This window comes from Dunckerocampus dactyliophorus, chromosome 15, assembly GCF_027744805.1.
Source record: "Dunckerocampus dactyliophorus isolate RoL2022-P2 chromosome 15, RoL_Ddac_1.1, whole genome shotgun sequence".
In the NCBI taxonomy this organism is placed as follows: domain Eukaryota; kingdom Metazoa; phylum Chordata; class Actinopteri; order Syngnathiformes; family Syngnathidae; genus Dunckerocampus; species Dunckerocampus dactyliophorus.
This window is the reverse complement of record NC_072833.1, coordinates 15,587,988-15,600,701: the sequence shown is the minus strand read 5'-3', so window position 1 is coordinate 15,600,701 and position 12,714 is coordinate 15,587,988. Positions and strand designations below refer to the sequence as shown.

General features: G+C 43.9%; 2 protein-coding genes across 4 annotated transcripts; both read right to left on the bottom strand.

Moving 5' to 3' along the window:
- Window positions 1-896: 896 nt before the first annotated feature.
- Window positions 897-4,377, bottom strand: si:dkey-6n21.13 (P2Y purinoceptor 3). Its single transcript, XM_054800654.1, has 2 exons — window positions 4,205-4,377; window positions 897-2,322 (listed from the first exon to the last, which is right to left on the bottom strand). Exon 2 carries the CDS (start codon window positions 2,211-2,213, stop codon window positions 897-899), a length of 1,317 nt encoding a protein of 438 aa, XP_054656629.1. The 5' UTR covers window positions 2,214-2,322; window positions 4,205-4,377.
- A 1,151-nt stretch (window positions 4,378-5,528) lies between these two features.
- On the bottom strand, window positions 5,529-10,079 carry si:dkey-6n21.12 (schwannomin-interacting protein 1). Of its 3 annotated transcripts, none has more exons than XM_054753147.1 (7): window positions 9,781-10,079; window positions 8,534-8,864; window positions 8,264-8,406; window positions 8,104-8,197; window positions 6,969-7,094; window positions 6,769-6,886; window positions 5,529-6,688 (listed from the first exon to the last, which is right to left on the bottom strand). In XM_054753147.1, exons 2-7 carry the CDS (start codon window positions 8,783-8,785, stop codon window positions 6,564-6,566), a joined length of 858 nt encoding a protein of 285 aa, XP_054609122.1. In that variant the 5' UTR covers window positions 8,786-8,864; window positions 9,781-10,079; the 3' UTR covers window positions 5,529-6,563. The 3 variants fall into 3 exon arrangements, with proteins under 3 accessions (XP_054609122.1, XP_054609121.1, XP_054609123.1); XM_054753146.1 differs by having other exon boundaries at window positions 8,534-8,793; XM_054753148.1 differs by having other exon boundaries at window positions 6,769-6,883; window positions 8,534-8,793.
- Window positions 10,080-12,714: the final 2,635 nt, after the last annotated feature.

Here is a 12,714-nt window from a genome sequence, read left to right as displayed (position 1 = left end):
AAATACCAACTCTAAGAAGGCACATTTTTTTTGCCCATTGTTCAGTCTCTCAACCACAAAGTATTTATTTCAGTGAGGTCAAAATTGATTCATGCGTGTCATCACTTAAGAGGTCAGTGTTATTTTTGCATCATACATGACGTTTTTGTACCACAGTGAAAGATCATAAGAAGAGTGCAAAATGATGATTTCAAAGACAAACAAGGTGACCTAAGGCAGTCTTTCCCAACCTTTCCTGTCTTTTGTACCCCCTAGAGCCTGAACCCCCCTATGTTGATAATTCTCCAAAACTGTTGTGCTAGAATGTTACAATTGTTATGATTTTGCCGCAGCTGTGCCACAGGTTATTGTCTCCCTGTGGAAACCAGTTGCTGCGCAGACGTTCCATTTTATTATCTGGCTTAATATGAAACGACTGAGGATATTGACGTAACATTCTGGAAATTAGCCGCACGGTGGCCTAGTGGTTAGCATATTGGCCACACAGTCAGGAGATCTGGAAGAGCAGGGTTCGAATCTCAGGCATGTTTGCATGTTCTCCCCCGACCTTCCAAAAACATGCATGTTATGTTAGTTGGTGACTCTAAATTGTCCATAGGTATGAATGTGAGCGTGAATGATTGTTTGTCTATATGTGCCAATGCAATTGGCTGACACCCAGTCCAGGGTGTACCCCGCCTCTCGCCCGAAGTCAGCTGGGATAGGCTCCAGCATAGTGGCAAGAAGTGGCATAGAAAAATGATGTATGGATCTTCGAAATAAAATTTTTCCACTTAACCCCTGCAATTTGCTCCCGTCCCACTCGGGGTACACGTACCCCTGGTTGGGAATCCTTGACCCTGAGACATTAGAAGAAATAAAAAGCACATTTTTCAGATGTCATTGTATGAAATCACTCAACCAAATATATGACTTTTGCTTTGTTCGTGTATGACAAGCTGTTGTGGAATGACTACAGGCCCCTCCTCCACATCCTCCCCCTTTCCCATCATCCTCAGGGGCAGCAGAGGTCTCCCATGTTGTGTTGCGGCGTTGACGGTGGGGCAGCAGTGTGGTCCACCCTTGTCTTTGGTGAGGAAGTAGAGGAGGGCGTTGAGCCAGGCGTTGAAGGACGCCAAAGGCCTGGTGATCTTGTAGCACATGGACACCATGGTCATGGTGTGGCATGGAACTCCCTTTGTCACCTTCAAGAGCAGGAATATGGTCTTGGTCACGTGGAAGGGGAAGAAGCACAGAGCAAAAAGGAGGGTGATGGTGATGATGGTTCTGATGGATTTTCGTCTGCGGCTGGCGTACGGCGAGTTAGTGCCCAGGAAAATGGAAACACCTTCCTCCCTTTCTGGCGACCTGGGTGTTCTGTTGTTTCCTCGTCTTCCGAAGGTGCTCCTGTCCACACTGGCATATCCTCTTCGTGAAGAAGGCTGAGAGTGCAGCGTCTTGAAGATGGTGAGGACCACGTGGGAGTAACACCAGGCGATGATGGAGAACGGGACAAAGAAGCCCAGCAAGTGGAGAATGATGCCATAGGGGACATAATCAGAGAACTCCTTGTCTATAGCGTCGTCCCAACAGTTCTGGTACTCCCCAAAGACAACATGGCTGCCGTTAGCACTGAGCGCTAACAAGTCATCAGCAGTGCTCACATTGTGGCCCAGTGGTCCTGGCGCTCGGGTCACATGACCGGTCTGAGCAAAGCGGAAGATGGGACAGGTGAGCGCAAAGACAACAATCCAAACCAGGATGCACGTGCACTTCACCGCTTTCTTGGTCTCCAGGCGGATGACCTTCATGGGGTGGCAGATCCCCAGGTACCTGTGCACGGAGATGCAGGTGAGGAAGAAGATGGAGCCGTAGAGGTTGAAGTAGAAGAGGAAGCGGACCAGGCGGCACATGAAGTCCCCAAAGACCCAGCGGTCCCGCATGACGTAGCTTGCCACCAGGAAGGGCAACGACAGGCCGTACATGAAGTCCGTGGAGGCCAGGTTGACCATGTAGATCAGCGAGGCGTTCCAGCGCTTGGTGCGGCGGAAGGAGCGATACAGGACCACGGCGTTGAGTGAGAGGCTGAAGATGAACGTGAAGGAGTAACAGATAGGGAGGAAGATGTACTTGTATGACTCGTCGATGCTGCAGAACGCCGGCAAGGCCGCGGAGGTGGCGGGAGAGAAGGTGCTGAAGAGGTTGTGGGGTGGAGCTCCGCCTCTGGGTGTCATGGTGAAGGATTTAGTGACGTTTGGCAGCTATGAGGACCGTGCCTTCTTTCTGTGTCGTCACTGGAGGGCATTCCTTATGATCCTCTGTGGACCACAGGCGCTTGTTTGCCTACAAGTACAAAGGAACAACTCACTAGTTGTGTGCAAATAAATCAAAAGCACGACTTTTGTCTGAAATGTTGTCGTTTATACCAGCATACCACAGCAGCGTCACATTTTATTTGTCCGTTTTTTGGCTTTCACTTTAAGTGTGATGTGTCATTTTGTTGAAATACAACAGCACCGTGGTTAAAAATAATTTAGTGTGCAAAAAACCCAAGTTGAAAGGTGTCCTGGGCGGTCCACCAATATTACAAGGCTATGTCCACATAAACACGAACACTGCAGCAAAAAAAAATTTTCCTAGTCAGAGTTTAGGTTTAAGTGTTATTTTAGGCCCGATGTGTTAATCCAAAAAACAACTGTACAGTCACACAAGTGAGGTTATACCAAAACAATGAAACCAAGTGAGGCAAGATGAACTGTTTTTAAAAAGGTGAAATATAAAATTAAAGACAAAAATACTGCTAAATCCTACACTGGACTCCCAAGGGTTAATAGCAGTAATATTACCAACTTTGACTCAAGGACGCTTTTATGACTCCAATAGAATAGTTTTAGGTCGGAAATGGCACTCCCCATCACCGCACCGCCCCGACTCTCCTTTCGACTGCTGACTCGGATCTTTGCACAGCGCCTTTCACCTCCTGTTGTCCACAGCAGATTCGTGTTTGCCTTCCTGTGTACGAGGGGATGCTGCTGATTCAGTCCCTTCTCACCCCATTAACTCAGCAATAAGTAACCACACATCCCTGCAGGGTGTCACTCTGTACATTCATCCTCCTCACACATCAGTAATTCCAAAATAGATGCTCACTCTTTATTACAGGATGTACGGCAGTGTTTAATGTCATGCTGTTTTTAAACACAACAACACTCACTTGACTGCTTGTGTTAGCATCAGGGACAACAGCGGCACTTGACTATCAGTGAATTGGGCTAATGTGTAAACTATAGCACGACACATTAACGCGTGCAACACAAATAAGGTGTAAATGACCTGTAACATTAACACACTGTTACAAAGAATTGTCACCCCACAGCCTCCTTTAAGCCCCAAGCTGCACTAACACATGAGAGGTGTCCTGGCTGGTCCAACAATATTAAAGACACCATTCAGGATAAACGTGCCAACAAGGAGTGTTTAAAATGTACATGTTTTGATTGGACCGCGCATGGAAATTATACTGTATATGCTACTCACAAAAAGTTAGCCATATTTGACTTTCGGATAAAATGTCAGGATGAACCAAAAATGCACTATAAACTTTCTAGGTGAAGCTAATTTGACCTTCTCTAAACTTTTAATTGCACATGTCCAACTGTTGAATGTATCAGTGCTTTTTGAACAACTTGCTGCTTTCCAGCAAGGAGCAGAATGGCAAAATTCACAACGGTCAGTAAATGCACCAATGCATTTCCTGGTTCAGTTAGAATTGGTATTTAAACAGTCCTCTCCCTCATGCTGTTCACATTTTGACATCATGAGATGACGCCTAACAGTTGATCAACAGTACCTAGCTACTGCAAGGCTTCAAACAGGATGCTCTCAGATGGAAGTGGCCACTGAGCTTAGAGATACAGAGACTGGAAGGAAGAGTCAGAGAAAGGCAAACTCTATGCCTTTCAAAAAAGGTCACCTGTTGTGAATTTTGCCGTTCAGAAAGCCAAATATCCCTAACTTTTTGTTACTCTGTAGAAAAACTACTAGTTAGTTAATCGGAGCAATAATGTATATTTTTATCTATTAGAAAATCCTGTCTCATTTGAACAAACTGGTTGGATAGTAAATAAAAAAAATATTGAGGCCAAAGAAGAAGTACCCCGGCTGGAGGTGGTGTGTTTGTGTGCATGGAGCTCATAAATACCTGCATCTCTGCAAAGACGCTTACCTCTGGCGGCGGTTACTTGGCCTCCATATGGCTGCGCTCCTGACATGTTCCCCATCGGAATAATTACGAGAAACGAGGAAAATCATCTACAGGTTCACGTCATTGAGCTGAAAAACATCCTGGGAAGTCACAAGTTGGAAAGAAGCGACCTTGACAGTTTGACCACTTCTGCTTTCACCTTTTTCTGGTTCTCTTTGCAGCGCGTTGCTATGGTGACGCAGCCCCTCCCTCTCCGGCCCTCACTGTGTCATCCCCTCTTCACCTGTGTGTGTGTGTGTGTGTGTGTGTGTGTGTGTGTGTGTGACAGAGAGCTCAGCTCTTAGCTTGTTTTGCAGTCAGGAAGGCACACAAAAGGAATGCACATACATGCAAACACTGCATACACAATTCACAAAAACAGATAAAGGGAATTGTTTAGCTAGCAAATTTGTCAATGATTTAAGTATAAAAACTATATAAAAACATGTATACTTGCTGCACAGTGGCCTTGTGGATAGCATGTTGGCCTCACAATTAAGACATTGAGCATTCAAAACAATGTTGGAATATTTAAATGTGTTCTTTTACACATTAGAAAATACTGCAAGAATGCCACTTTCATGTAATTGGCAGCTTTATTTTATAATGTACGTAATGTCTACATCAACAAACATTAAGCGTAGAATCAAATGGAATCGTTCGAGTTTTACGTCCCTAATTGTAACTGTTATTGTTCAGTTGCCACATATTGAAGAGTAACTTCTAGCTCTGATGTGCAAAAAATAAAAACTGCTGAAGAAAGCTTTAAATTCATTGGAAGAATATAAGGCTGTATTTCCATTTGCACTTTATTTAATAAGACATATTAATGTACTGCTATTATTTTGAATTTGTCCATTTTATTACCCCATAATTGTATTTATCATGTCTTTTGCTTCAGTATTTTTTTTCTGTGTGGAGTTTGCATATTCTCCCTGTGTTGGCGTGGATTTTCTCCACATACTCTGATTTCCTTCCACATCCCAAAAAACATCATGCATGTTAGGTTAATTGGAGACTCTAAATTGTCCATACTGTAAGTATGAATGCGAGTGTGAATGGTTGTTTGTCTATATGTGCCCTGCGATTGGCTGGTGACCAGTCCAGGCTGTACCCCGCCTCTTGCCCCAAGTCAGCTGGGATAGGCTCCAGCTCACCAGTGACCCTAATGAGGACAAGCGCCATGGAAAATTCATTAATTGATGTATAGATAGAATAGGTATCTATCGTGCAGTTCAAAGAAAATGTCAAGATTTATCATGAAGTGACATTCAGGGACCAATAACAAGACTTCACATAACACAGGTTAAAGCCAAAGACTTCTTTGTTTTCTTCAACACGTAACAGAAACAAAGTGGTTGTCACTTTTCTATTACCTGATGTGCAAAAAGAATTTTTTATGGGACTCTTGCCGTGAAGGTGAGTCAACACTAGCTGTGTTCGTGTTAAGCTAATGTAGGGGAATAGCCCTTAAAAAACACCTGTGAGGATGAAACTCATCTTAAAAGGGACTGTATGCAACTTGCTTCAAATTACTTTTTTTTTTTTTTTAAATATAAGCTGGCCACTACCATTGGCTAGCATATGTCACCAACAGCAGTTTAAAAGAACATAAGAGCAAAAATGTTCACAATTATGAATGAAAAATTGTCGTACATTTCATGGCTGTTGGTATTCACGTATATGTCTGTGGTGTGTACACACACACACACACACACACACACACAAAAACAGTCTCAGAAAAGCCATCAACAATTTGCAGTCATGTTGTTGTTGACAGGCTATACATTCAATGATAGCAATAAACGGTGATGATGTTAATGAGCATTAGTAGCTCAATTTTGCCAAATTGCTATCATTAGCTTATATCAAACATAACTAGTGCACATGCGTGCGTTACATCGGCATCTTTAAAGCAGAAAAAAGCGGAATATAATGCTTGCAATACGTTCAAATGTTGGCGCCCTCTAGGCAGCTGGAGGAACCCACTGCATACAGTCCCTATGCAAGGGCATGAGCTCAGCTTAGTTCTATGTTATAAAAATGTTAAAAAGACTTCCCTTTTATATTTAAAAACATTTTAAAACTACTACTATACAATCACTTTTGATTGGTAACGAATTCCCTTAGTTCCAACTGATGATGTGTCTGTGCCAACATGAAAAAGACAAAAAAAGTCGTCATTAGCACAAGTGGTGTTTTTGTATCGTCACTGAAAAAAAGGTGTGCAAAAAAAAAAAAAAAAAAAAAAAAGGTCCATGTGTGACAAGGGGTGGACCACAGCTCCCACCGAGATGTTTGCCCAAAGCAGCACACTCACAATGTTGTCAAGGTGTTACCCTCAGCTGGGACTGCTTAGCAGTGTTCCCAGGGAGGTCAGGTCCTGAACCTCCAGCAACATGGCGTCCTGCTCCGTTCTCAGCTGGTCCCGGATCTGGAGGCGGCCCACCAGCTCGGTGCTTAAGTCTGAGGAAAGTTTACATTAGAGAACACTCAGAAATGATGTTGACGTGGTGCTTTGTGTGTGTGTGTGTGTATATGTACACCTTGTATAGTTTGCCTGAGGGAGGAACACAGAGCATTGAGCTCCTTCATGGTGAAGTTCTGTAAATCACTGCGCTCCAAGTGTCTCCGCTGGACGATGGGATCGCTGGTGGCTGGCTTCTAAAAGGAAAGGGAGGAGCTTACAGAAGGCGAGTGGCGTCAAAGGAGAGGACATGTATCCGAGTGGGACATCTTTCCTCACCAGTGGCTTGTGGTCTGCTCTCAGTCTGTCTCGCAACTTCCTCCAAGTGTTCCGGAAGCCTCTGGATTTGGTTTTCTCCGGCTTGGCTGCAGGCTGAGGGTTCTTATGAACAGGAATGGTTCCTCTCTTTTCCAGCAGGGGGCAACATTCAGTAGGAGAAACAAGACGACAGTTTGAAGTCTGCACACCATCACCACAAGGAGGCACATACAGTAGAACACGTTGAAGTCGCTCAACATTAATCGGTGTGGACATACACGTTGACCGCTTTTGTCCAAAAAAGGTAAAAAAAAAAAAAAATCTGCCTTTTTCTGTGTTGTTGTATTGTCAACTTCATCACTATCGCCAAGTAGTGTGTAATGTGAGGCTCTTATTGGAATTGCAAATTAAGTGCTTTACACACACTTTAAACCTTGCAATCCAACCTACCTCTGTTACCAGAGTGTGGTTGTCTCCCCATATTCTCCCCGTGCGTGTGTGGGTTTTCTCCAGGTACTCCGGTTTCCTCCCACATTCCAAAGACATATTAGGTTGGTTGGCGACTCTAAATTGTCCATACGTATGAATGTGTGCGTGAATGGTTTGTCTATATGTGCCCTGCGATTGGCCGGCGACAAGTCCAGGGTGTATCCCGCCTCTCACCTGAAATCAGCTGGGATGGGCCCGAGCATACCCCCGCGGCCTTAATGAGGATGTGGCATAGAAAATGTATGGATGGAAAAGCAGTGAGCTGGCATTGTTCAACTACAAGCTGCAAGTATTAATGCTGACACCCCTATTGAAAAGCCAGCATTTCAAGAAATGCTGCAAACGATAGTACGAGTTGACTTTGAGGAAAAACACGTCACAAACATCAATTCCGCAACTTTACAGAGTGAAAGTTATTAAAGGAAAGCATATTAAAGGAAATATTGCATTATTACCACTGTTATATATATGTATATACAGTATATACACAGTATATATTCTTAAACAGTGGCTTATTTGGTCTGAAAAGCTAATGCCAAACCAAGAATAAGCGAGGATAGACTGTAAATGTGCAAGCAAAAAATATTTTTGCCTTTGGTTATGTCGACGTGAGTCAGCCAGTCAACTTAAATGGGTTCCTCAGTACCCGTGTTGCGTCGTTGCCTACCTTCTTGCTGACGTCATCTTCCTTCTCCTCGTCTTCTTCCTCACTTTCGCTGTCATTGATGAAGCACAGCTGCAGGTTCATCTGCGTCTGCAGCCTGTAGGACACCGACATGTCTCTAACGTCCGTCTCATAACAACACTATGAGCGTGCGCGTTGGTACCGTGAGCTCAGGGCCGTCATGTGACTGTTGCAGGCTTCGTCGTCGTTGTCGTCGTCGTCATCATCATCCCAGCTTTCTCTTCGCCTCCCTCGTTCTCCTGTCCAGCTGACCGGCGCTCGGCCTCGCTCCAGAGACGCCCGACTCTGTCAAACACGGTCAAGATTAGATGGATAGGAATCAGGATCAAGCTAACATCAATTCCATTACTTGACAGCAACGAGAAGATGTAGTTTGCTGCCTAAATGGCAAACTAGAGTACTCAGCACTCACCTTTGCCATCTTCTCTTTCTTCTCCTCCTCCTGTTTCTCCAGCTCAGCGATGCGCAGGCTGAGCGCCTCCCAGTGCATGATGGGAAGTCCCAGGTTGTCCTCGCCGTAGCCTTCCTGCCAAACCAGCGCTGCGCCCTCCGAATCCTCGTCGTCGTTGTCAGCGGCATCATCGTCGCTCCTCATGCCGTCGTCGGCTTCGTTGCTCTCCTTCTCCTCGCCCTGCTGCCTCTGCCTCTCCTTCTCGCCCTCCATCGCTCAGTCTAGACAGGAGGAACAGCAGCAAAGCATCATCACTGCGTCCATCTACAGCACACGATAAGCTTCTTTTCCTCTGGCCAAATGGGACAAAAGACATTTGACTGACTGTGAAAAGTCAAACATTGCAACAAGTTTTTTCAGAGGAATGCTGCACCAAATGAAATTGATGAAAATAAACAAGTGAGATCCATCCATCCATATTCTATGCCGCTTATCCCCACTAGGGTCGCGGGGAGCAAGTGATATCATAGAGTTTATTTATTTTAATGTACTGTAGTTGTATAATAATTGTACACAATAGCTGTCCATTAATTACGCACACAAAGACAAAATCTGACTTTTTCGTTCTTGACTATTCAGCTTTGAGCTATTTAGGACTGACCCAGCGCACAATGCCTAAAACCGTTTCTTTGCACTGAAACGTCACCTTATGTCGATAGTATGGCCAAAATTGACCAAAAACAAACAAAAAAAATGCATAAAAATAAGAAAAAAATAAAAGTAAATTGAAAAAATATGTTAATAGAGTGTGGGTTCAGAATGCAGTGTTTCAAACTGCACATGCACAACAACACATTTTGAGCATAAGTGCTTCACACTTAAGTACTCTAAGGCAAAAGGCAGTGCAACGCCAGTACCCGGATGTTACACTCAAAATACCTCAAATGGTGAGTGTGCAACGATGTACACTTACCACCCTCAATCGTCGCCATCTTGGCTAAAGGAGAGAATAAGTGGATAAATATTGCGTTCGTCATTTCCTGTAAGTGCGCAACGACAGTAATGAATTTGGGAAAGCACAACACTGTCAAAATTCGCGCCCTCAGGAGCTAAGTACGCAGTGTCCACAGCATGCGTCGCAGTGTGCAGAAGTAAGGGTGGTGCTTTTTCAGTCACTTCTTGTCGTCTTTTGTTGTGTAAAAAAAGTTTACAACAACTAAATACAACAGCCGAACAGAAGTGTAGTGAAATATTAAGAGGTGGCTTACCACTTTCAGCGCGATACTTCAGTATTCTTGAATACTTTTGCCACATACTGTAGTTCAGCTCCTCATCATATTCCTCCTCCTTCTTCTTCACTCACATCTGAGACTTTTATCTTTTACCCACTAAAAGGGTGTCGCTGTCGCCCAAAATGCGCTAATTCCTTGCGACTCGGTCTGCTTTAAAGGCCGAGTTGTTGGGTGTCGGGGTGGTTTGGCTTGGAATTCCTCACCCGTCGTGCAAACAATTCCCACAAAGGATTCAACAATCTTCAGGAATTCCACGCAAAGAAACAAACAGGCAAGACGCAGATTTAAGAAAAGATCCGTTTCCGGTACGGTTTTCAAAATAAAGGTCCGAGTATCCGTGTCACTTCATATAAATCGGTGGTTTTGTTTCTTTTTTAAAATCCAGCTTTGTGGGCGTATATGAAATAACCAATAACTTAAAAGTTACGGACGCCATCTTGATCATTTTACAGCTCTTTGTCAGGCTTGAGCGGGTGACCTAAACATTAGTTGCCCTGTTTTCCTTTGAGTAAACTCAGTGAGAAACCACAACTCTCCTCCACCTGGGCGCTTCATGGTGAGCGAGAGAACAATGGCAATTAAAGAGAGATGCAGAGTGTCATTGGAACTCAAACTAATCAGTGTTTTACAACAGTCACTTTTATTGCAAATGTTGATCCGAAAAGAGGCGAAGGTGTTTGCGAAGGTGGTCAGTACTCTGAACGAGTTGTACACACACTAGAAATGTGACGAGCATTTGAGCAGCTCTTTTAACTTAATGATGACAACCGCTGGGCATTTGCGAATTAAATACAACAAAATAAATAAAATACAAGTCGTTGACTAGCTGTTCAGCTTTCTGTGTATCGTTAATAAACAATAGAGATTTTTAAAGCCACATCCAGATCCTTGTTGGAACTGGAACTTTTTGAAACAACAGTGACGGTGAAACACAACGAAGCGATGTTTAAGTGATATTTACACTTATGTTTTGCCTCTGCATTGTCCTGCCATTTATTTATTTATTTATGGAACACCTGAAAAGCGTGAAGACTAGTTTGCACACTGTTTACTTTCTGTTTACGCACAAATTATGCACATGGCACGCAATTCGTGCCCGAAAATGGTGCATATTGGCACGAAATGACCACGCCCCGGCACAGCTTATTTACACCTTGTCAAGTACTGTTTACATCTTGTGCACGACAACAGTATGCGCGACGTGCATTGTTCCTGCACGGGTATGCATTGTCGCCACCACTTCCCACATTCGTGAAGCAGTCGTGGCATTATTTGGTTCCGCTTTGTCCCGTGTGACACCACGCAACGGCAGGCATCACCCGTAGCTTAATTAATTCCTCTATTTGCAAGGGACCTACAAGATGTTGAACTCCAGAGAAGAAGCTCTCATTGCACAAAAGAAAGGTAAGTCTATATTAGCTCGCAGCTGCAGAAAGAGAATACGGAAAGAGCAGGAAGGAGGCATAAACTAGAAAAAAGCAGGCACACACAGTGCGGGAGAGGAAATTGCTGACTAGGAGACATCGGTTTGGGCATTATGTTTACTTATTAACAGAAATTCACAAGGAAGATCGAAGAGGACTACAGAAATTACTTGAGAATTTCCCCCGACATGCTCCAGAAGGTGGTGGAAATATTAACCCATTCATGTGAATGGGACAGAGACACGCTTTGAAACGCGATGGGTTCACGTTGCGTTCACGACTCGTTCACAGAAATTATGTGTGCCACAAATTTTGCACATTTCAAAACTTGTTTACAACCAATTTACTTATTGGCATGCAAAATTGCATACCACTGCGGGGACAAAATGCGTGTGAATACGCTCATCCAGGGGATTCTCAGGGCATTCAATCAATCGCAACTGGACTGTTCAGGTTGTCTTAGAAGACGTTTCGCCTCTCATCCGAGCTGGCATCAGTTAATGCTCAAAGACTAGGTGGGACACACACCAGTCAGATTAGATAGGACAGCTGTAGTCATGCGTGCAAGTGTAAATGTGGCTTTACAGCGCTTATGACACCAAAACACAGATTAAGGTTATTTTCAGTTATTCGTTTATTTAAATGATTAGTTTATTTAATAAAAAAAATAATTAAATGTCATGTATTCTTCGTGTTATGATATGAAATACACTACTTTTTTAAATTTACCATACAGTAGGTGAATTTGCAGGAAGTATTGGTACCAGATTAGTATCGACGATACCAGTCTGAATTTTAGTCAGTATCGGATCGTAAACGAATCACTGGTATCGCACATCACCACTGTATACCACCCGCCACACAGTACTGCTGTTGTGTTTGGGCGGAACAAAGTTCAAAGTGCTATAGCTACACAACACTACCACTAGATGTGTCTGTGTAGGCTCTCAGTCGTACAGGAGTTGTCCATCGAGGAAAAGGCTTCTTGAGACGTCATCTGTACTTCTGTGAAGAAGGTGTAGGACGTTTCGCTCCTCATCCGAAGAGCTTCGTCAGCGAACTAATAAGTGCTGGTAGCTTAGGCCTAAAATACAGTAAGAGTGGGCGGAATTGGTGTGCCAACACCCTCCTACTATAGGTTCCTTACACTAAGCCTGGGCGGAGTAGTGGTATAATCCTATCCTGCTATTAACACCTCCGATAAAAGGGAAGTGTCGCTCCCTGAATTGGGTATGAACGACTCTGATACTGGCTCGTTAGCATCTATTGTTCTGGCTCAGCCCTGGCTACACCTCATTTGCAAGACTAAGAGCTGTGGGTTTTGGTCTCAGTTGAACACCAAAAAAGGCTTTATCAACATCGCAGGGACAATTCTAGTGGTCCTCAATCAGCAGTACATCTACACCTTAAAGCTACCAATCACTCTTTTGAGGACAGCGAGGTAAAGATTTTGGCCAAAGAAAACAGATGGTTTGAAAGAGGAGTA